This window comes from Delphinapterus leucas, chromosome 2 (genome assembly GCF_059928025.1).
Source record: "Delphinapterus leucas isolate spDelLeu-1000000601 "Yukka" chromosome 2, BTC_Dleu_Yukka2, whole genome shotgun sequence".
Lineage (NCBI taxonomy): Eukaryota > Metazoa > Chordata > Mammalia > Artiodactyla > Monodontidae > Delphinapterus > Delphinapterus leucas.
The window spans coordinates 39866881-39887351 of NC_143130.1; the positions used below are offsets into that span (position 1 = coordinate 39866881).

A 20471-nucleotide genomic window follows, 5' to 3' on the forward strand; every position below is an offset into this window, starting at 1 on the left:
CTCTTCTCGTGTTCTCTTTCTCAGTGGGAAAAATATTGGCATTTGTCACTTTTCTTAGGGAGTGACAGGCTTCTCAAAGAGCCTAGGCTTGGAATAAAGGCTGTTATCCCTGAGTGCATTTCTTAGTCATTTGCATAAGGGTGTTACCAAGTCCTAATAACTCCTCAGGTGTGGGAGCTACCCCAGGTTCTGAGGGTACCTTTGTTATGACATTTATCACTCTGTTGTGCTTCAGAAATTCTAGCTGACTAACTGGATTGTCCTCCTTCCTCAAGATGCTCCTTAGTCGGGATGGCCTACTCAAGCTGTTTTCTGTCCAGGTATATCTTTGTCACTATTTTCCCTTACTATAACCGTAAGTAATACCAGAGAAGTTTCAGAAATAAACAAATATGACTCTTCACAGGTAATTATGGTGAGTCTGGATGTAGAAAGAATTCTGTGTAACCAAGAGGTGTTAGGAACTAGAATATGCAGGGGTTATCAAAAAATAGTGAGGACATTGCCTTCCAAGTTATGTAGCATTCTAGGCCCTCAGGAATTTTCCAACCTCAGCTCCCAGCAGACCCCAGGTTCTCATACCCTTGATATTGGTCTCACTATACAGACATCCAGTCTTTGCTTACCCTAGGTCTCCCTGCCTGGAGTGCCTGCTCACTTCTCTACTCGCTAAAAGCTTTCTCATTCAGGAGACATTTATTGAGCATCTCTCTGCCAGATTTTGGGTCAGGCCCTGGGGATACGAAGATGAGTAAGGCAGGGTCCCTCCTCTGCCAGGAACTCAGTGCCTTAATAGGGGCAACGTGTATACAAATCTTTCCTCATAGGATCATAGGTGCAACGTTAGAGATTCACAGGGAGCTCAAAGAGGGTTTTTTTTAATTCTCAAACAAGATCTCAAGTATATAGTGCCTCCTTCTCGGTGCTGCCTACTCAGTACTTTGTTCATCGCCCTCAGAGTGGTTTGTCTTATTTGTGTCCTGCTCCGCAACTAGCTCCTTGAAGGCATTAAGACAGGGCCAGCCTCTAATTCATCCTTGTATATCCCTTAGTCCCTATCACAGTGCTTTTATACATTTTAGATTTATTTATACGCTGCTTTGTTCCAAAAAGGATTTGGAGTGGCTCATAAAGATACATCCAGTACTATGTGATAAAACATAAAACAACTGAAGAATCTGGTGTTGAAATAAGCATGGGAGGAGAAAAGGATAAAATCAAAGGTTAGATTAGTACCTGCAAGACACATCAAAAGATTCTGTTGTCTGCTGGAGGAGATCCATAGCATCAGCTCTCAACTCCTAGGGGCTAATGTCTATGCTTCATGGAATGGATATAAAATGGAAATTTTTTAAAACTTGTAATGATACCCGAAGATCAAGAAATTTCTCTTCTGGGACCTCACTGCAAGGACACTGTGTAATGTTATGCAATAATCTCTATATTAATTAGCCTAATGATTTTCATAGAGCTGTTTCAGAGAATGTTCCTTTAGTATAGGTGTAGTTTGGCTACTTCTGCAGAAAGCCACCTCACAAAAGATCAGCTACCCATCTAATCAGCCAGGAACCTTCAGTTAGTTTTCCTGTAGAACAGTGTTCCTTAATCTTTAAAAACTCATGGTCTTTTATAAGAAACAAAATTTCATACCTCTTCTCCATTCTGGTAAACCTCCTCTCAGGTCTGTTATATCCAACCTCTTATCCTTAGCAGCCAAGAATATTTTATCTTGCTTTTTCTTAAGTTTGCTTTATAAAAACGTTAGTTACTCATCTCTCATATACAGTTATATTCAATATGACTTTCAAATTATAGATCCTTGTTCTGCTAATCTTAGGAGTTTCTGGAATGCCACCTACTCTCCATCAAGAATCATTTCTGTAGAACCCTTACTTTAATTGGCCGGTTTATTTAGATTGCTAAGCTGGATCCCAGCTTTAATTCAAGGAGTCTAGTTAAAATAATTTGTACTCAGGACTTAGATCAGGCAAGGAAGTAAATCAGCTAGCATGAAGCTTTGATCAGAGTTGTCAGCCTGACAACTTATTTAAGCAAGAAAAGAGAGAATGCTGTATAGAACACGTTTCTTGGAGTTGGTCAATAGTTGAGGTGGATATGCCAGCATTTTAGTTTATCAAATGAGTCACAATGTAATAGGCATTTTGCCAAGGCATTTTGTTGACTGTTGTGTCAACACCATGGTCTTAGCTGCTATCCAGGGAATCTTTTTTCCCTGTAATGGGCTTCAGATTTAAAGCAGGCTTTGCTTTTCCTAAGATTCAGCTAATAATACTGAGTACTTAGAAGTTTCCAGTGCTCTGCTAAATGCTTTTGAATTTATAACAGATTTTTATTTTTTCTCCTTTAGTCCTCAGAATAACTCCATTTTACAAAAGAGAGAAACTAGAAGTTAAAAGATTTGCCCAGGATCTTCTGGTCCATGGATGGCAGAGCCAGAAGTCTTGCTTTTATCACCTCACAATGCTGGGTGTCATACCCAGTTCTTCTACCTTTATAAAATCTAATGAGACTCTTTTATTTGGAATAAACCCCACAATTGCAAGGCCCTTGGGTATTCTTCTTTAGAAGCCCTAGGTTGTTCTTTCATCGATTTGCTCAGATTAGTAAATCTCCTAGAAATAGGGAGATTCTCAGGCAGGTTTCCAAGCATTTAAACGTCTTTAGAGTTTAAAGATTATTCCTTTCAGTTACTGAAATGCCTCCCTGAAGTACCTGACTGTTAAACCCAAATAATCCTATGAGTGCTGGGCCTGGGGCTTCTCACTTCGTTAGGCTTTCATAACTTCCCTGAGCGTCTACGCCATTTAGCTGAGCAGCAGCTGCTTAGCTTAGCCACTGTTGGCATCGCCACCACTTTCTCATTAGATGTATCTTCTCTTTTCCTTTGAATATTGCCTTAAAAGTTTTTTTTGTATTTTGGCAATTTAAGTTTCTGAAATAGTTCCTTATCAATGGTTAACGTTCTGATATTCTAGCTAGTTCCTATGTGTTCCCTCTGACTGCGAAATTGCATCAAATATCCCTGATTCTTTTCTTCCTCTCTTAAAGATTACACTCTTCTCCTGATTCTACAGCCCCTTCCCCTTTCTGAAACTAAAGAGCAGGACCTGAGATACCCCACGATATTTCTCTTTCTCTCTGCAACCCATACAGATGGGATCTGTGCTCAGAGGTTTGCCAGAAGAGTGATTTTATACCATCCTATTCTGAGCAGCTCTAATAGGTTTGTCATCCTTTTTCTCTAGGCTCATTTATGTCTAATTTAAATTTCTGCTTTTTGTTTTCTCTTTTGTCCTCTGTACCTTTCATGTGTTTGATGTCTACACTCTGGTTTTCTCCATTTGTTTAGTTTGTCTGCAGCTAACTTGCTTTTACTTGAGTTAACTCATCCATTAAATGGGCATAATACTAGTCTTTACTACATCAAAATAGTGTTGGTGATCAAAGGAGCATGCATGTAAGTGCTTTTGGAAAACAATAACAAAAAAGATTCAGCTGTGAAAAGACATTTTTAATTGACTCCAATTTAATGAAATATAGCAATAATATATATGTCCTTTATTTCAAGCAATTTTTAATTAAAAACATGGTGCAGTTTAAATGTTTTGTTGGTGTTGGTTATAAGAAGATTTGCCGTGTATCTTTCACCCCTTAATCATCTTTTGGGTTGTCCTTTGAATCTTCTCTACATCGTCTGTGAATGTCCTTGAATGTTGTAGAAACCTCAGAGGGTCAAGAGTGAGCTCTGGGGACTTCCCTGGTGGCGCAGTGGTTGAGAATCTGCCTGCCAATGCAGGGGACACGGGTTCGAGCCCTGGTCCGGGAAGATCCCACATACCGCAGAGCAACTCAGCCCGCGAGCTACAGCTACTGAGCCTGCGTGCCTAGAGCCTGTGCTTCGCAACAAAGAGAAGCCACGGCAATGAGAAGCCCGTGCACCGCAACGAAGAGTAGCCCCCGCCCACCGCAATTAGAGAAAGCCAGTGCACAGCAATGAAGACCTAACGCAGCCAATAAATAAATAAATAAATTTATTAAAAAGAGTGGGCTCTGAAGAGCTTCTCCATGCACGTGCATGTGATTCACTGTCATTCTTCCCGGTGGGAGAGAGGACTTGGGGAACAGGCAGTCTGCAGTTGAGATCCTCATTCTAAACTCAGCCTAGCACTCCATGAGGGATCTGACTTGGAAGTGCTGTCTTGGGCAAGCCCGCCTCTCTGCAGTGCCTGATGCTTCACATTCCTGGGACAGTGTTTGATAGTTGGCTGTGGAGCTGCTGCCCTGCTTCTTTCCCCAGGGTCCTCGGAGGCCCCTTTTTTCCTGTGCTAAGCTGACAGATAAAATGATCCTAGTGGCATCTGGGGTCATTTTCACAGCTGTGGTTGGAGCTGCGAGTGCAGGCTATGTCAGGGGAGGCTTGCTTAAGTATAAATGAACCTGTCAGAGCAGAACCAAGGTCCCAGGGTCACCTGCAGAAGAGAGATGAAACTCTCAGTGCCTGCTCCCTCTCACCCTTGAGAAATCTAAACCAACTTGATATTTAAATGGGAAAGTAAAACGGGAGTGGGTGTGGTTTAGGGAAAGCAGCATCTGTCCCTGCTGACTCTGGGGGCCTGACAGAGTGATCTGAACGGACCCGAAGTCTGATTCCAGTGTGACGTCTGGGCAAGTGACTCAACCTCTGAGCCAGCTTCCAGCTATAAAATGAGGAGAGATAAACCTACCAAATAAGATTCCTTCAAGCATTTAAGTGAGGCAGCACTCAGTACCACCTCCTAATTTCTATGACCGAGGACCAGAGAAGATAGGATGGGTGCAGAGGAGAGGGAGGGGGTTGAAAAGGGAATGATTATTATGGGAAGGTGATACGAGCTATATCTGTACACCATGGCTAAGCAGTGACAAGAGTACAGAGAGGTGTAAATGCCAGGGTGGGAGATGAGAAGGAGATTGGGAAAAAAGCCGGAAATGGAATGTCCTTGTCCTGTGTGTCGTGCTTTCTGGGAGCTCAGCATGACAACCAGCTTCTCATACATGCTTCCCCTTTTAAGATGGTGATCCACAGAGCTAGCAGGCCTTGCTGAGCTAGATATGGCAAGAGTAATAATAGCAAGTACCGTTTTTGAGCCAGACTGGGGAGTAGGTTCGGTCACAGCCACACTGTGCAGTGTTTCTGAGAAGAGTCCAGGGCCCAGGGGTTGGTCAGTACCCTGCTCCTCCATCATTCACTCCTTTTGTACTCTGTCTCTCTAATGAGATGGTAAACTCCTGTGGGAGCAGGGCACTATCTTTTGTGTCCCTGCCCTCCTGTGCCTGGCATAGTGCTCTGAACATTGGTGTTTAGTAAACATTTAAGCAAAAATAAATGTATTATTCTGGAGCACAGTGTCTTCTATTCATTAAGTGCTGCCACTGACCCAGAATTTCCAAGACAAGTCTGGCCAGCTCCTTTGAAGGAGGAGAGTGCTGACTTTGAGAGGGAGTCCTATAGGACTGTTGCTTCCTGCCACAAAATAATGGGGCTAAAAAATGTAAAACTATTAAAAATAGGGCAATGTGGTTATTGCCATTTTACAATCGAAGAAGGTGAGGGTCAGTGAGGTCACACAGCTTGTATACGGACTCTTGGTCCAGTGCTCTTTTCACTCCCCTGACCCAAAGATCTGCCTCCTGGCCAACTGATAAGCCAGTCTCTCCCAAGCTGGGCGCCCATCTGTGGGGGGAGGGTGGGGGAGGGGAGGGCTCGGCCATCCATCGTTCTGCACTCCTACCCTGAGCACCTGCTGTGATTTCCACAGCACCTGGTGAGTGCCGGCTGTGAGAAGGCAGAGAGCTGGGTGAACCCGGTCAGATTCCCCAGGAGGGAAGGGCCAACTGGCATTTTATGGAGCTCCTCTGGTGCCTGGCACTATGCTGGGCACTGTAACGCCTGTGTTACACAGGAGGCGTCCTCGCCCCCTTTTCTACCCTTAGAAAGAGGCACAGAGGTGAAGGAACCGCTCGTTGGCCGAAAGCCCTTGGGAGCGGTGAGGGAGGGCCAGGGGAGCCGGCTTTGCCCAGGTCCCCAGCTTGAAGGTGGTGGGCTTGGGCCCGAACGCCCTGAGGAAGCGGTGCCCACGTGGGGTTAGGAGTGCGGCCGTGCGGGCTGTGGAGGGGGCCCCTGACCGAGACCCCCGCCCAAGGGCTGGCGAGGACAGGAGGGTCGGAGGAGGGCGGGGCGGGAGCGGCAGCGAGCGCGCCGGGGCGGTCTCTTCGGGGCAGGCTCCGCCCCCAGGGGCGCGGGTTTAAAAGGAGGGAAGGCGCGCGTCAGGGACCTGAGCCGTGGCTAAGTGCACCTGAACTGAGGCGTGGCCGGCACCCAGCCATGACCCTGCGGGCGCGGGGCGCTCGGCTGCTCGGGGGCCTTCTGCTCTTCGCTCTGCTCGCTGCCGGCGTCGCCCCGTTTAGCTGGGATCTCCCGGAGCCCCGCAGCCGGGCCAGCAAGATCCGAGTGCACCCGCGGGGCAATCTCTGGGCCACCGGTAAGTCTTCGCGGTACGGGCAAGCGCCCCCCACCCTGCTCTGACCCCATTTTCCTTCTCTGGCCTCTCCTCAGCCATGGACACTAGTGTCCAGGCTAGAGGGGACCTTGGAACTCATCTAACAGATGGGGAACTTGAGACCCAGACCCAATGACGGTTAAATCACTCACCCATACAGTTTAAAGCAGAGCTGGGGCTGGATCCTAAATCTACCTGCCAGCCCGTGCCCCTTCTCTTAGACAAGACTCTACTGAATCTTCTAACCTCTGGTGTGTCTTCTCTCTGCACCTCCACCTTCCAGACACCTCTTCTTCTCCACTTCCTTCTCTGCCGTTCCCGTCCCTCTTCTAAGCAGACAGCACAACTGGCAGAGTTTCTTCCTGGCCCTGGGGCATCCCACCCTCCTTCCAGCTGTGCCATCCCCTCCACCCCATCTACCTGCTCAGGAAAAGCTGAGGTACAGGCTTTGCCACCACCCGCGGTCTTTATAGCTCCTGGTGACGAGGAGGAGGAAGGTTGTGTATCTTCCTGCCATGAGAACTGAAAAGTGGGAGAGACGGGGAGCTTTCCCACTGGGATAGGATCCTTGCTCCCTGACTTCCTTGTGCCTCAGTACCTCCTTTTTAGGTCACTTCATGGGCAAGAAGAGTCTGGAGCCCCCCAGCCCATCCCTATTGGGGACAGCTCCCCACATCTCCCTGAGGGACCAGAGACTGCAGCTGAGTCATGATCTGCTCAGGATCCTCCTGCAGAAGAAAGATCTGGGCATGAGCCTCAGCGGCCCAGCACCTCACACCCAGGTGAGCCAGGCCCGGGAGAGGCTCAGCCAGGGCTGCCCCTGGATCCAGCATTGGGCTTACGGTGTGAGTGCCCAGCCAGGGTGTGATAGGCCCACCCAAGAAAGTCAGCGATTCTAGGCTCTCCCTGTCTAGAGCTCAAACGGAGAGGATTCTGAAGAAAGAAAGCTGACCTTCCCAGCAAACCCCATGGAACAAAAAGTAGGGGAAGACGTTCCCCTCACCCATTGCCCAGTCTAAAGTCACAGCCTGGGATTATCCAGCAGGACCTTCCCCTACCTCCACCCCAGTCTACACAGACTTGCCCCACCCCAGCTGTCCACCTTTGCTGTGCCCGGTATGTGCCTGTTGGGACCCTGAGGCTCAGAGAAGGGATGAAAAGAGTTAGTCAGCAGCTAAGACAGAGTCTAGACCTTGTTCACCTTGACCAGTGCTCTTCCCAGTCTCTTGTCTGCCTCAGTGACCAGTGGCAGGGTTTCTCAATGCCAGCACTTGATATTCTGGGCTGGACAGTTCTCTGTTGTGGGAGTTGTCCTGTGCATTGTAGGACGCTTAGCTGTGTCCCTCGTCTCTATCCACTAGAGTATGGATAGATACTGTTAGGACAACCAAAACTGCCTCCAGACATTGCCAGAGGTCCTCTGGGGAGGGGACAGGGGAGGGAGCCAAAATCACCCTGGGTTGTAAACCACTGACCTATGGGGTTCAAGGCCCCAGAGTTGAAGCCAAGCCAGCTTTCATCTCCAGCCTGGCAGAGGGGAAACTCCTCCATTCTCTGTCCCTGGCGCTGTCCCCATCCCACACCACCTTCCCTGGTACTTCGTTGCTATGTGAAGAAGGCAGTGTAATGTGGTAGAATGGGGGATCTGGTGACAGCATGCTGGGCTCATAAGCTAGCTACTTAGTAGCTGTGTGACCTTAGAAATGTCATTTAACCTCTCCAAGCCTCATCTTCCTCATCCATAAAATGGGAACAGTAGTGCCCCTCTCTTCTTAAATGAGACCATTTGTGTCACATGCTGAGCATGATGCCTAATGCATAGAAAGCACTTAGTAAACAGGAGCTGTTGCCAGTCTGTGAGCTTCCTGGCAGCACCAGTGGCTGACTTAACTTTGTGTCCCCCACCATGCCTAGCATATAATATGTACATCTTGAAAGAAGGGAGGGGCATTCCCTACAAAAGGTTCATCCCCAGCCCCATGGGGAACTAAGATCCCACATGCCACGCAGTGTGGCCAAAAAAAAAAAGAACCACCAGCCTCTGGAGACCTCAGATGTAAGGGCCAGGTGCTCGGGCTGGCTGAGTCTGAAGGCAGACAATGTCCCCTCCGGGGCCACTGGTCTCGAAGGCCTGAAACATGAAGACCAACTAGAGAATCTCAGAGGAAGCAGTACTTCGCCCTGGGGGGTGGGACTTCAGAAGTGAGGTCTTGGGCAGAGCTGGAGGTGGGGGAGTAAAAACACTGTCCGGCCCAGGGCCAGGCATGGTACTTGGACTTTACTTCTATGATCTCCTTCGACTGTCATGACCACTCTGTGAGGTTGAGGCTGTTATTCTGAGAAAACCACTACCCTGACCCCTCCCAGGCCCTTCAGGGAGAAAGGCACTGGGGGGCCTGCCCCTGCCTACCTCTGTGGATGCCTAGCACTTAGGAATGGCAGGATGCCCCTATCTTATCGTATAAGATATCCTAAATATTGCATGGACATACTTAAACGAAAAAAATTATTCGTTGTTTACCTAAAATTGGAATTTAACCGGGCGTCCTGTATTTTATCTGGCCTTTTCCTCTGATGTGCAAATACCCGGTCATAAAACGAGCGTATATTTGGTCCCTCAGGCCCCGCCCGGAACTGACATCCTGGGAATCCCTGAATTTGCGTCTTGTTTCCACGAGAGTTTATCCGGAGAATCCCGGACATAGTTAGTTAAGGGTACGCCAGGTCCGCGGCGGCGCTAGGGCACCTCTAAGGCCCCGCCCCCGGGTCAAACCAGGCCGCGCCCCACTCCTCGCGAGAGGGCCGCGCTTGCCCAGGAAGGTTCAGAGGCGGAAGTGGGGTACCGGAAGCGACAGTTGCCATGGAGCCCGCTGAGGACTGGCTGGTGGAATCCTTGCGCTTGTAAATCGTGTGGGCTTGGGACGTGGAATCCGGGTCTGGAGCTGGCCTGGGGGCGGACGGGCGCGGCATGGAGCACGCAGGGAACCCGCGGCATGTGGGGCGGGACCTGTACGGAGGACTCCGCCTGGGCCTCGGCACCCGCAGCTGGGAAATGGCACCTTCCTGTGTGCGCAAATTGTGTGAAGTACTAGTAGGGGCAGTGCTTGTGGAGGATAATAATAACATAAGTGACTATTTATTTTGCGCCTGGCTCTGGGTTAAACCTTAAACAAAGATTATCTCGATTCCTCACGTCAACCTTGGGAAGTCTGAGTACTCTAGGAGTTCCATTTTACAGATGAGGACGAGACTCAGGGAAACTGTGACTGGCCTGCCCCCAGTCACACAGGGGATGAAATGTGTAACAAGGCTTGATCCCAGTTCTGCCTGATTCCAGAGCCTGGGCCCCCAACTGCCGAACCATGCTAACATCTCAGGTTCTTTAACAGCTGTAAAGTGCCATGCATCGTGTGATGTTGTGTCCCTATCATGCAGGTACCAGGATTTCCATGCATTCGACCTCTCGGGAGCCACTCGAGTCCTTGAATGGATTGGTGACAAAGGTGATATGCCCTGCCTGGCCCTGAAGAACCACTCCTTAAGCTGGAACTCAGGAGCTCAGCCCAGAGGGACCCAACCCCTCTTCTGGGAGCTTGAGGGCCTCTTGGTCACTTGTAGCAATTTCATGCCCCATCAGCATTATATTTCTCTTATGAAGATCTAGATCTCTTCCATCCCTCAGTACAAGGCTGCATACCAATGGCAGAAGAGTTTATCTTTGCTTTGGGAGATTTGGCAGAGTGTCTGGACCCAGCTGTGGTCCAGAATCTTTCTAGCACTTTGTCACAGCTTATTCTGCTTCTTTTTCCAGGAATCTTGGTTGCTGGCTATGAAAGCCTGAAAAAAAATGAGATTCTTCATCTGATATTACCTCTCAGACTTTCTGTAAAAGAAAACCAGGTAACTTGAAATATTTATGCTGAGTATATGTGTCTACTTCTACTCATTTATTAAATCTTTATGGAGCTCCTGTTGTCTACTAAATATTGTCCTGGATACTAGAAAGAGAGAAACTGTAAGCCCTGGGCCTGCCCTTATAGTCTAATAAAGGGAGGCAAATGTGCACAGAGGTAAGTTGTACAGAAAGTCCTGTGATTTACAGAGGGCTCCTAGAGCAAGAAGTCAATTATACTTTATCAAGAATAGATTTAGGGGGAATTCCCTGGTGGTCCAGTGGTTAAGACATCACACTTCCACTGCAGGGGGCCCGGGTTCGATCCCTGGTCGGGGAACCAAGATCCCATAAGCCGTGCCACACGGCTGGAAAAAAAAAAAATTTAGGGAGCAATTAGAGTATGAAGGGTGGTTGAAACCTTAGAATGGTTAAGATCACCTAGGATGAATGTGTAGTATATAAAGAATAAGAGGAGAAGATGGCTAAAGACAGAACCTCAGGGAGAACACTTAAGAAATGGGTAGAAAGGGACTTCCCTGGTGGTGCAGTGGTTGAGAGTCCGCCTGCCAATGCAGGGGACACGGGTTCGTGCCCCGATCCAGGAAGATCCCACATGCCGCGGAGCGGCTGGGCCCATGAGCCATGGCCACTGAGCCTGCGCGTCCGGAGCCTGTGTTCCGCAATGGGAGAGGCCACAACAGTGAGAGGCCCGCGTACTGCAAAAAAAAAACACAAAAAAACAGAAAAAAAAAAAAGAAATGGGTAGAGGAAGATGATGAACCCACAAGGAGTACTGAGAAAGAATAGTCTTTGAAGTAGGAGGAGTCTCAGAAAAGGCCAGTGATCCAGAAGCCAAGAGATAAGAATGTGTCACGAAGAGTTGATAGCTGCCTAATGTTACTATAAAATCACTCAGGCTCATTGGCTAGATCAGTCCTGCCTTTATTGCCCTTGGGTAAATTTCCTTCCTAATGTTCTTGATCTTCCTCGTCCCTACCCCTCAAGCTGAGTCAGGAGCTCACCAAAATTGAGCCTTGATGAGAGACCTGATTTACCTCCCGCCTCACCCCTGGCTTTCCCTCTGTTCTCTTGTGGCCACCTCCTCTTCCCCTGCCTCTGGTTCCTCACGTGGAGATAGTAGAGTCTAGTGGCTAAGAGCATGGACTTCGGTTAGACAGACTTGGGTTCAGATGTATAACGTAACCCCTGTGACCTTAGAAAAGTTGCTTAAGCTCCCTATGCCTTGGCTTTGTCATTTTAGAACAGGGATAATTATACTGCCCAGGTCACAGGGCGGTTGTAAGAATTCAACGTGATAAAGTAAAGCACTAAACAGGGTGGCTGACACAGTGAGCACTGGATAATTGGCAGTTGTATTTTTTTAATTAATTAGTTTATTTATTTTATTTATTTATTTGGCCACATTGGGTCTTTGGTGCTGCACAGGCTTTCTCTAGTTGTGGTGAGTGGGGGCTACTCTTCATTGCTGCTTGTGGGCTTCTTATTGCGGTGGCTTCTCTTGTTGCAGAGCACGGGCTCTAGAATGCGGGCTTCAGTAGTTGTGGCGTGCAGGCTCAGTAGTTGTGGCTCGCAGGCTCTAGAGCACAGGCTCAGTAGTTGTGGTGCACAGGCTTAGTTGCTCCGCGGCATGTGCAATCTTCCCGGACCAGGGCTCGAACCCATGTCCCCTACATTGGCAGGCGGATTCTTAACCACTAGCAGGCGGATTCTTAACCACTGAACCACCAGGGAAGTCCTGGCAGTTGTATTTTTATTGCTGGAAGAACCCACCTAACTTCCAGTGCGAGGTGTGGGGAGGAATGGGGCTGTGTTAGTTGGCTGATACATTCCACCTTTCTCTGTTAAGCCTCTGTGACTCCTCTAAGGCAGCTTGGAATATAACACTTGTGCTGTGGTGAAAGGTTAGAAGAAAGGTTTTGGATGTGCAGGAAAGAAAGGAAGCTATCTGTGTAAGCAGCTGAGACCAACATTTGCAAATAACAGCACCCTGAGGCCCTGCCCAGAGAAGCATCACTGCCACCTGAGCGGCTTCCGTGGCTTCCTGCCAGGCTGGGCTATGGCTCCTTACCTAGAACTTGTCTGAAACGTTCCTTTGGAGAGTGGTCCCCTATCTGACTGGCCACCCCTTTGTATTTTAGGGCTTATTCCCTGAAAGAGATTTCAAGGTACGCCATGGAGGATTTTCAGACAGGTCTGTCTTTGATCTGAAGTATGTGCCAGACACCAGGTATGGTCAGCTCTGTGACCCAGGCCTTCCATTCAGGATGGAGTGGCTGGAACTTTAGGGGTATCCTGTATCTTTATCACCACCCCTCCCCATCCCACCTCAGCACAGGGGCACATGGGAGGGCATGTGCACACACTGATCTGGAATACAAAGAAACCAGTGCTCGGTGGCTTTACGGTCCCTCACAAGACCTCTTGACTATGGTAACCCACAGATTGCTGGCGTTGCTCTAGGGAATAGATATAAAGTAGAAGGGATGCTCTTAGCTTCTCAGAGAGCTGGTGGTGGGTAGTTGGTGCTAATAGCTCAGTTGGCAGAGGCCAGAGCCTCTGGGTGAGGCTTCTGTGTTCAGACTCCCTGCTGGGTCCTCTAGCACACGTCATGCCACGTGGAAGCCAGGGCTCAGTCCCACGACTCTCTGTGAGCTGTGGACCTGTCCCTAAAGGGGAACAAGCCTGCTACTCCTCTGTTAAATGAGGATGACTGATCTTGATGACCCCTCCCTGCGTAAGCTCTCCTGATACAGGGAGTGTAGGAATCCCAAGCTGAGTGGGCTGGAGAGGGAGAGGCTGAGGGCTGTGTGGGTGAGCTCCCCACTGTCTGGGCTGAGATTTCTTATCCATCCTGAATAGGTTGCTGGTGACCAGTGGCCTTCCCGGTTGTTACCTGCAGGTGTGGCAGGTTGCGGAGGACAGCGGTAAGTGACTTTGACTCGGTGGGGTTGGGTTTGTAGGAAAGCCTGTTATTCTCACACCCCCAATCCCTAATCTGAGCCAGTTAAGAAACAGACTCAGAGCCAGTGGGAATTAAAATGCAGTATCTACTGGGACTTCTCTGGCTGTCCAGTGGTTAAGACTCTGTGCTTCCACTGCAGGGGGCACGGGTTCAGTCCCTGGTCGGGGAGCTAAGATCCCACATGCCACATGGTGTGGCCAAAAAAATTTTTTTTTAATGCAGTATCTACTTTAATGCAGCAAAGGTGAATTAGCAGCCACAGCAGTGCACACAAGCCCCAGGTGGAGCTTCCTATAGCTTGCTTCAGGAATTGAGTTTACCAGCCCAGCCAGAGGCAGAGCACCTGGTGAACTTCGGGCCCCTCCCACCCCAGGCAGGGGCAGAGCGAAGGCAGCAGGGAGGTCACCTCTCACTGCAGGCATGCTGCTCTCAGGGAGGGAAAACAGTGAGTGAGCACAAGGCTGGGCTGACCAGTCTCCGACTCAGAGACCTAGCTCTGCTGCCCAACAGGAACAGGAAAGTTGGGAAAGGCGCAGGAAGCGTTAGTCCTGTTCCTCTGGGAGTCGGGGGAGTTCCCTCATAGTATCCCCTCCAGCAGGAGGTTTGCGATTCCTCTGTCAGGCAGGCACCGAAGCCTGCAGCCCTGATCCAGCCCCTGCCATCCCTCCTTGGGTTAGAGCATTGCTGACCAGCATGGAAGCGGGCCTCAGAGACAAAGGCAGCCGCTCTTGGAACTGCCCCTTGGCTTGTGTGGTCCTCTGCCTCACTTGGATGCTTCCCAGAAACCGATAGCAGCTGTTGGCTTCTCCCCAAGCTTCACTGCTGCAGGAAGGTGGTTCTGGTCCTCATTTGGTTTTTGAGGTCACTGACCCTGTGGACTTTCCTTTGTTGGTTCTTCCTTGTCACTTGTCTTATGCTGTAGCTTCCAGGTGTGTGTATATACTTATTTGTAGTTATGATTGTTTATTTTTTCATAATTTTATTGAAAGTCACCCATTTTAAGTATACAGTTCAGTGGTTTTTTTCTTTTTAGTAAATTTAACAAGTTGTGCAACTATGATCACTTTTAGGATATTTTCATGACCCCAGTAAGATCCATCATGCCAATTACAATTAACCCCCATGCCCACACCCTGCCCCAGGCGACCACTAATCTGCTTTCTGTCTCTATGATAGATTTGCCTTTTCTGGATATTTCATATCAATGGAATCATACAACATGTGGTCTCTTGTATCTGGCTTTGTTCACTGAGCATAGTACTTTTGAGGTCCACCATGTCATACAATGTCATAACGTGTATCAGCAGTTTGTTCCTTTTTATGGCTGAACAGTATTCCATTTATGGATGTATCACATTTGTCTATCTGTTCACCAGTTGATGGATCTGATTTTTGGTTATTAGGAATAATGCTGCTAAGAACATTCATGTACAAGTCTCTGTGGACCTATGTCTTCATATGTCTTGGATAGACATTAGGAATAAAATTGCTGGATCATGTGGTAAACTCATGTTTGATTTTTTTTTGTTTTTTGTTTGTTTGATTTTTTAAGAAACTCCCAAACTCTTTTCCAGAATGGCTTCATCATTTACATTCCCACCAGCAGTGTATGCGGGTTCCTGTTTCTCCATGTCCTCACCAACATTTGTTATTATCTGTCTTTTTTATTAAAGCAGTCCTAATGGATGTGAAATTGTATATCATGTGGCTTTCATTTGCAGTTCCTTAATGACTAATAATGTTGAGCATCTTTTTATATGCTTATTAGCCATTCATGTATCTTTGGTAAAATGCCTATTCAAATCTTCCTAAGGGTGTTTTGTTGTTACTTTTTTTCCCCCCTAGCAGGCTGAGATAACATGCTGTCACAGGCCCTTTGATATGCCAGTTTCACTGTACATTTTAATAGATACTTGTTCGGATTAGTTAACAATCTATGAGATGTAACAGTAATATTAATGAGTGTATATTATATTCCAGTCGCTGTACTGATCACTTTCCATGTGTGATCTCATTAAATTCTCATAAGTAGGAGAACAGACTCTTTCCCAGAGAGTCTAACTTGTTCAGAGTCACAAAGATGGTCGCAGAACCAAGACTTAAATGTAGTCTGACTTCAGAGTCTGCTTATAACTCTGCCTGGTGGTAACTATAGTTAGATAATAATAATTGATCTCAGTATAGTATGTAAGGGCTCTGAAAGAAAAGGTCATAGGGTATTTACTGACTGGCAACATAGTCTGTGCCACCATTTTGCTTAGATCTGGTTCCTGGAAGTAAGATCTACTTATGAAAGGGCACATAATAATAATATTATTATTATTATTATTACTGTTATTTGTAGCAGTAGCTAACATTTCATCATTTAGTCGTTATTCATTGTGTGCTTCCGGTGTGTCAAGCATTGGGCAAGGTTCTGGGGATATAACAGCAAGCACTCACATAGATGTTCCTTGCTTTCTTGGTGCTTATATTTTATCAAATATTTTGCCCACTTTTTGATTGGCTGTTTTGTCTTTATTGACTTGTGAGAGTTCTTTGTACATTCTAGATACATGTTATTTATCAGATATATGTTTTGCTAATATTTTCTCCCTGTCTTTTCATTTTCTTAATAGTGTCCTTTGAAGCATAAAAGTTTTAAATTTTGATGAGGTCCGTTTTAATAATAAAACAGTGTCATATCTAAGAAATCTTTACTTAATCCATAGATCTTCCCCAATGTTTTTTTTTTTCCAAAAGTTTTATTGTTTTAGCTCTGACATTTAAGTCTGTGATCTCTTTAGAGTTAACTTTTGTGTATGGTAGGTATGAGGGAGGGGTCTAAGTTCATCTTTTTGCATATGAATGTCTGATTGTCCCAGTACCCTTTGTCAAAAAGCCTGGCCTTTCTCCACTGACCTGCCTTGGTGCCTTTTGGTGAAAATCATTTGATCGTGAATATAAGGATTTATTTCTGGACTCTCCGTTCGGTTCCAGTGATCTCTATGTCTATCCTTATGTCAGTAACTTATAGTTGTTTTTTATCTTTCCCTAAAAATAGGCTGTGTGGGGCAGCAGTGGTTTAAAGATGAGGAGGGCGCCTTGGAGCTCTTTTGTCCTGACGGTGCCTGGGGTACCAGGTGCCATATAGAACCTGTAGCCCCAGGCCCAGGAGAGCTAGGCCCAAGGAGACTTGCTCTGACACTCATATGAGAGTAGGAAATCAGATAGTTACCTTCCCCTGGATATTAGTGCAGAATATTCCAGAATCTGGGGAAGGCTGGCCAGCTGTTTTCCTAGACACCTAAAAATGTAGCATATCTTGGTGAATTTTCCAAGGTCCAGATTTGACCCACAGCTTTGGTATCTCAGAAACCTGATTCTGTCAGCACACCCACAACAAATCTAATCTGTTATTAGGGGCAGACGCGCTCACCAGACTCACAGGACTGCTGTATAAACCAGAACGCAGATTTATTAGTTTATAATGAAAAAATAAGTGTCCCTAAAAGTGGAATATTCCAGATCCTTATTCTTTTCCTATAGAAGACCTAACCTAGTCAAAGCCTGCATGGTAAACATAACCATAACAAGAGGAATCAGCTCCGAGGCTTCCAGGTGGTGTTTTCATAAGCTCTCCTAGGCAGAGGGTATAGGACTTGTGACGGCTTGGCTCTCCAGGCCCCTGGAGGGGGGCCTGTGGCCTCTCCTCTCGGCTCTGGGGCTGAGGAGTCCCCTGAGAAGGTCTTTAGGTGGAGACATACCTAACAGCCTCAGCTGAATGTCTCCCGCAGCCTCTGCTTTGAAGTTAACTTCAGCCTCGAGTGGCTCTCTCTGCCGTGGACGGGCCCCAGCATTTTCTTTGCCGTTGTGGCAGAACAGCCCCCTCTCATGGCCACCACTTTTCCTTTAGACGTGGTAATACGTTAGCTCCGTACTGCAGGTGTGGAGCCATTCTGACTCCTTAAGGAGTGTGCCCACTGCAGCTCCGACCCGTTCTGTTGGTTTAATCTTCAGACAGCCTTCTTTCTTTTATTGCCCAGTTCTTGGAGGTGCCTTACTGCATCTTTTGCTTTGATTTTGTAGTAGTTTTTCTTTTCATTTGGCTAGTTGGTGTGGATTTCCTAAAGGGGGCATTTTAACACTGACAAGAGAGGGGATGAGGAGGAACCTGCATTGCTTTCCTGTTGTAACTATGGAGCACAACTCTCCAGTCAGGAGCTCTGAAGCCTTTGTTTTCTACGGCATCTTTGAAATAGGCCTTTGCAGGCTGTCCCTTGACCTCCTCCTTCCCGCCGTCAGGGGACAAATCACACCTGAGAACCAGCCCTGGCTCAGAGCAGCAGGTCCTGGGGAATCTGTTCCAGGCTCCTCAGTCTTTGGAAAGGGAAAAGGGAGCCGTTTAAGTGGGGCCCAGGGGAGTGAGGCAAGCTGTGCTGGGCTGGTTTGAATCACAGCCTCACTGGCACTCCCCGGAGACACACGGTCCTGAGGCTCAGCTGTTGTGTCTGCTCCGACCTCCGCGGCTCCTAGGGTAGAGCAGTTATGTTCAGCAAGTCTAGACAAAGTGCACTGAGAGTCTGTGGCTTGGGGAGCAGGACCCAAGGGGCCTCTGCATCCTAGCCCAGCCTGGCCGCACCTTCTGTGACTCCCTGTATGTGAACTGTCTCCAGGGAACTGACTGCCACGTGCTCGCTTGATAAGCCGCGTTAGTGTTCCTTCTCTCATCCATCCCTTCCTCATCCTCTTACCTATCCTCTAGAATTTAAAAATACATAGATCTTCATTTTCTTCAGAGAATGTGAAACCAAACAGTGAGCTCCCTATGGGAGCAAGAAAATATAAAATGGAAAATATGCATCTATCTCCTTTTAAGTAGTTTGTACAGCAAACTACTTGTTCTGAACTATGTTATAAATGGAGAATGCAGAGATGGGAACCTGTCTGCTGTCGATGCAGACTGAGGTGAACAAAGCTAAAATTTGATTTAACCTGAGGGCAAGTATGTCTTTTTAACGTTCAGTGTAAAAAAGATGTGGACTTTCTTGCCCTGTTTATGTTTGAAGACAAAGACGTCTGTGTTATAACCTTGACCTGTTAGGATTCGGCCAATTGCTTGAGGTCATGGGACATGTTTTTGAAGAAATAATATTACTTCATGAACTCCATTCCTGTTACTTTCAGTTAAGGTGTAAATAACATCATCGGCGTGTTCTTTCCTTTTCTCTTCCTTTATTTGTTCTCCGCAAAACTATAAAAAGCCAGAACTGCTGGGGAGGTTTTGAGATGGCTGCTGTGATTCATTATCTCCCATTTGCAAAACAGTTCAAAAGACAAATTATAGAGAAACTACAGTGCTTCTGACAGTTTCCAAAAAGTGAACACAACGCACAGTGATGATGTCTCCACATCCTCTCTCACCAGCCGTGAGGCCCTGTCTCCCCTGACCTTCTGGCAGGCCTTCACCATGGAATGTTTCAAACCTGCATTAACGTCCTGGACTTCAGCCACTTCCATCTTCCCCCAGATGTCATTAAGGCTGTCAGCACCATTGACGTGCGCGAGGAGGGGCGTCTCTGGCCCAGGGTGGCCATCTTCTCGTCGGCGGCGCCCGGAGTCCTCCACGGGGCCAGGCTTAGCAGTCTGAAGGTGGTGGATCTGGAATCACAGAAGACCACCTACAGCTCAGGTACCGCAGCCCCTTGCCGGCTCCTCCCAGCCCCACCCAGCCACGCTGGAAACCGAATCCAACCCTGTGTGCCAGCTGCTGGGGAAACGAGATGAGTGAGAGGCAGGGCCAGGCCTCGGGGGCCCCTGTTCTGGGGCTGGGGAAGGCAGTCCCGGGACCGGCACCCAACCAGCCGGGCAGACCGTGTGAGATGAGAAGGCGGCGGGATGTGGTTCGCTCGGCCGGGGGCTGGTGGGGAGCTGCCCAGAGGAAGGGGCTTGGACCAGCCAACGGTGCCAAGCCACTGGACCCATTTGACTGCAGCCACTTTTCTCGCCCCGCCGTCCAGGTGTCAGTGACGACGAGTTGCTGAGTAGCCTGCAGGTCCTGGACGCAGACACCTTTGCCTTCTGCTGCACCTCGGGCCACCTGGGGCTTGTCGACACCCGCCAGAAGTGGACCCCGTCAGAGAACCTCAGGCCCAGCTCTGGGTCCGCTGGAGGGAGGTGGTGTGCAGAAGCTGGGGGCAGGGGCCCTGGGCCCAGCATTGCCAGCCTTGGCTCAGACGGGCAGCTCTGTCTTCTTGACCCCCGGGATCTCTGCCAGCCGGTGAGCTTGGTCCAGTGCCCAGTGTCCATGCCTAGCCCTGACCCAGAGCTGCTGCGAGTGACTTGGGCTCCAGGCCTGGACAACTGCTTGGCCATTTCAGGTACGCTGAGAGGATTTTGTGTCTGTCACTTGATCTCTCTCTTCCGGGGACTCTTGGGTGCTCAGGAAGGAGCCCGTAGTTCTGTAGTAAATCTGGCCCCAGAAGTTAAGGTTGCTCACAGAAAAGCTCCATATTAGCTCTCCAGGTTCTTTAGTGGTGGCCCTTCCACATCCTGGCTACCAGACTTCCCCATGTTGGTAGCAGGCCTTTCCTGTCGCAGCAGGAATTCAGTTCTGAGGTTGGTGGAGAGGCTGCGGATGGTAAGACACTAGGACAGCCACGGGCTGCACCAGGGAGAGGCGATAGGGTCTCAGCGGTGCCGCTCAGTCTACTCGCTTTTAGAACTACAGCAAGCTAGCTAGGTCAGCAGGCTCCTGGGTCTGGCCCGGCAGTATCTAGTTGAATGAGGGTGTGTAATGAGGTATCTGAAAGCCGATGGAAGGGTCCTCTGACGGGGGCGAGAGGTTGAAAGAATAGTTGAGAGAGCAGGAGAGGGTCATTGGTCATGGCAGGATCCAGAAAGAGCAGAAGAGCAGAACCAGGCTTGGGTAGTTCTCTCTAAAGGCTTCTCTTTCCCCCATCAAGTAGGAGACAAGGCCCTCTGCTGAGAGGGACTCACATGTGGAGGGATTAGAGTTGGGGGCAAGTGGAAGAGGTTTGAAAAGTCTCTAAAG

The 20471-nt window shown here is 48.3% G+C and overlaps 2 protein-coding genes across 3 annotated transcripts in view; both read left to right on the top strand.

Annotated features, from left to right (window-relative positions):
• Positions 1 to 6218: 6218 nt before the first annotated feature.
• NMB (neuromedin B) lies at positions 6219 to 7470 on the top strand. The gene is made up of 2 exons (XM_089906757.1): positions 6219 to 6542; positions 7170 to 7470. Exons 1-2 carry the CDS (start codon positions 6386 to 6388, stop codon positions 7457 to 7459), a joined length of 447 nt encoding a protein of 148 aa, XP_089762883.1. The 5' UTR covers positions 6219 to 6385; the 3' UTR covers positions 7460 to 7470.
• Positions 7471 to 9321: 1851 nt separating this feature from the next.
• WDR73 (WD repeat domain 73) overlaps positions 9322 to 20471 on the top strand; it is a 28591-nt gene continuing 17441 nt past the window's right edge. Inside the window, exons 1-7 of one of the 2 annotated variants that reach the window (XM_022564029.3) lie at positions 9322 to 9461; positions 9996 to 10063; positions 10372 to 10460; positions 12615 to 12703; positions 13336 to 13400; positions 18948 to 19109; positions 19438 to 19797. In XM_022564029.3, the coding sequence (XP_022419737.1) occupies positions 9421 to 9461; positions 9996 to 10063; positions 10372 to 10460; positions 12615 to 12703; positions 13336 to 13400; positions 18948 to 19109; positions 19438 to 19797 (874 nt within the window). In that variant the 5' untranslated portion in view covers positions 9322 to 9420. Of the gene's footprint in view, positions 9462 to 9529; positions 10461 to 12614; positions 12704 to 13335; positions 13401 to 18947; positions 19110 to 19437; positions 19798 to 20471 lie in introns of those variants that run through there. The other variant, XM_089906753.1, reaches the window with a different exon arrangement.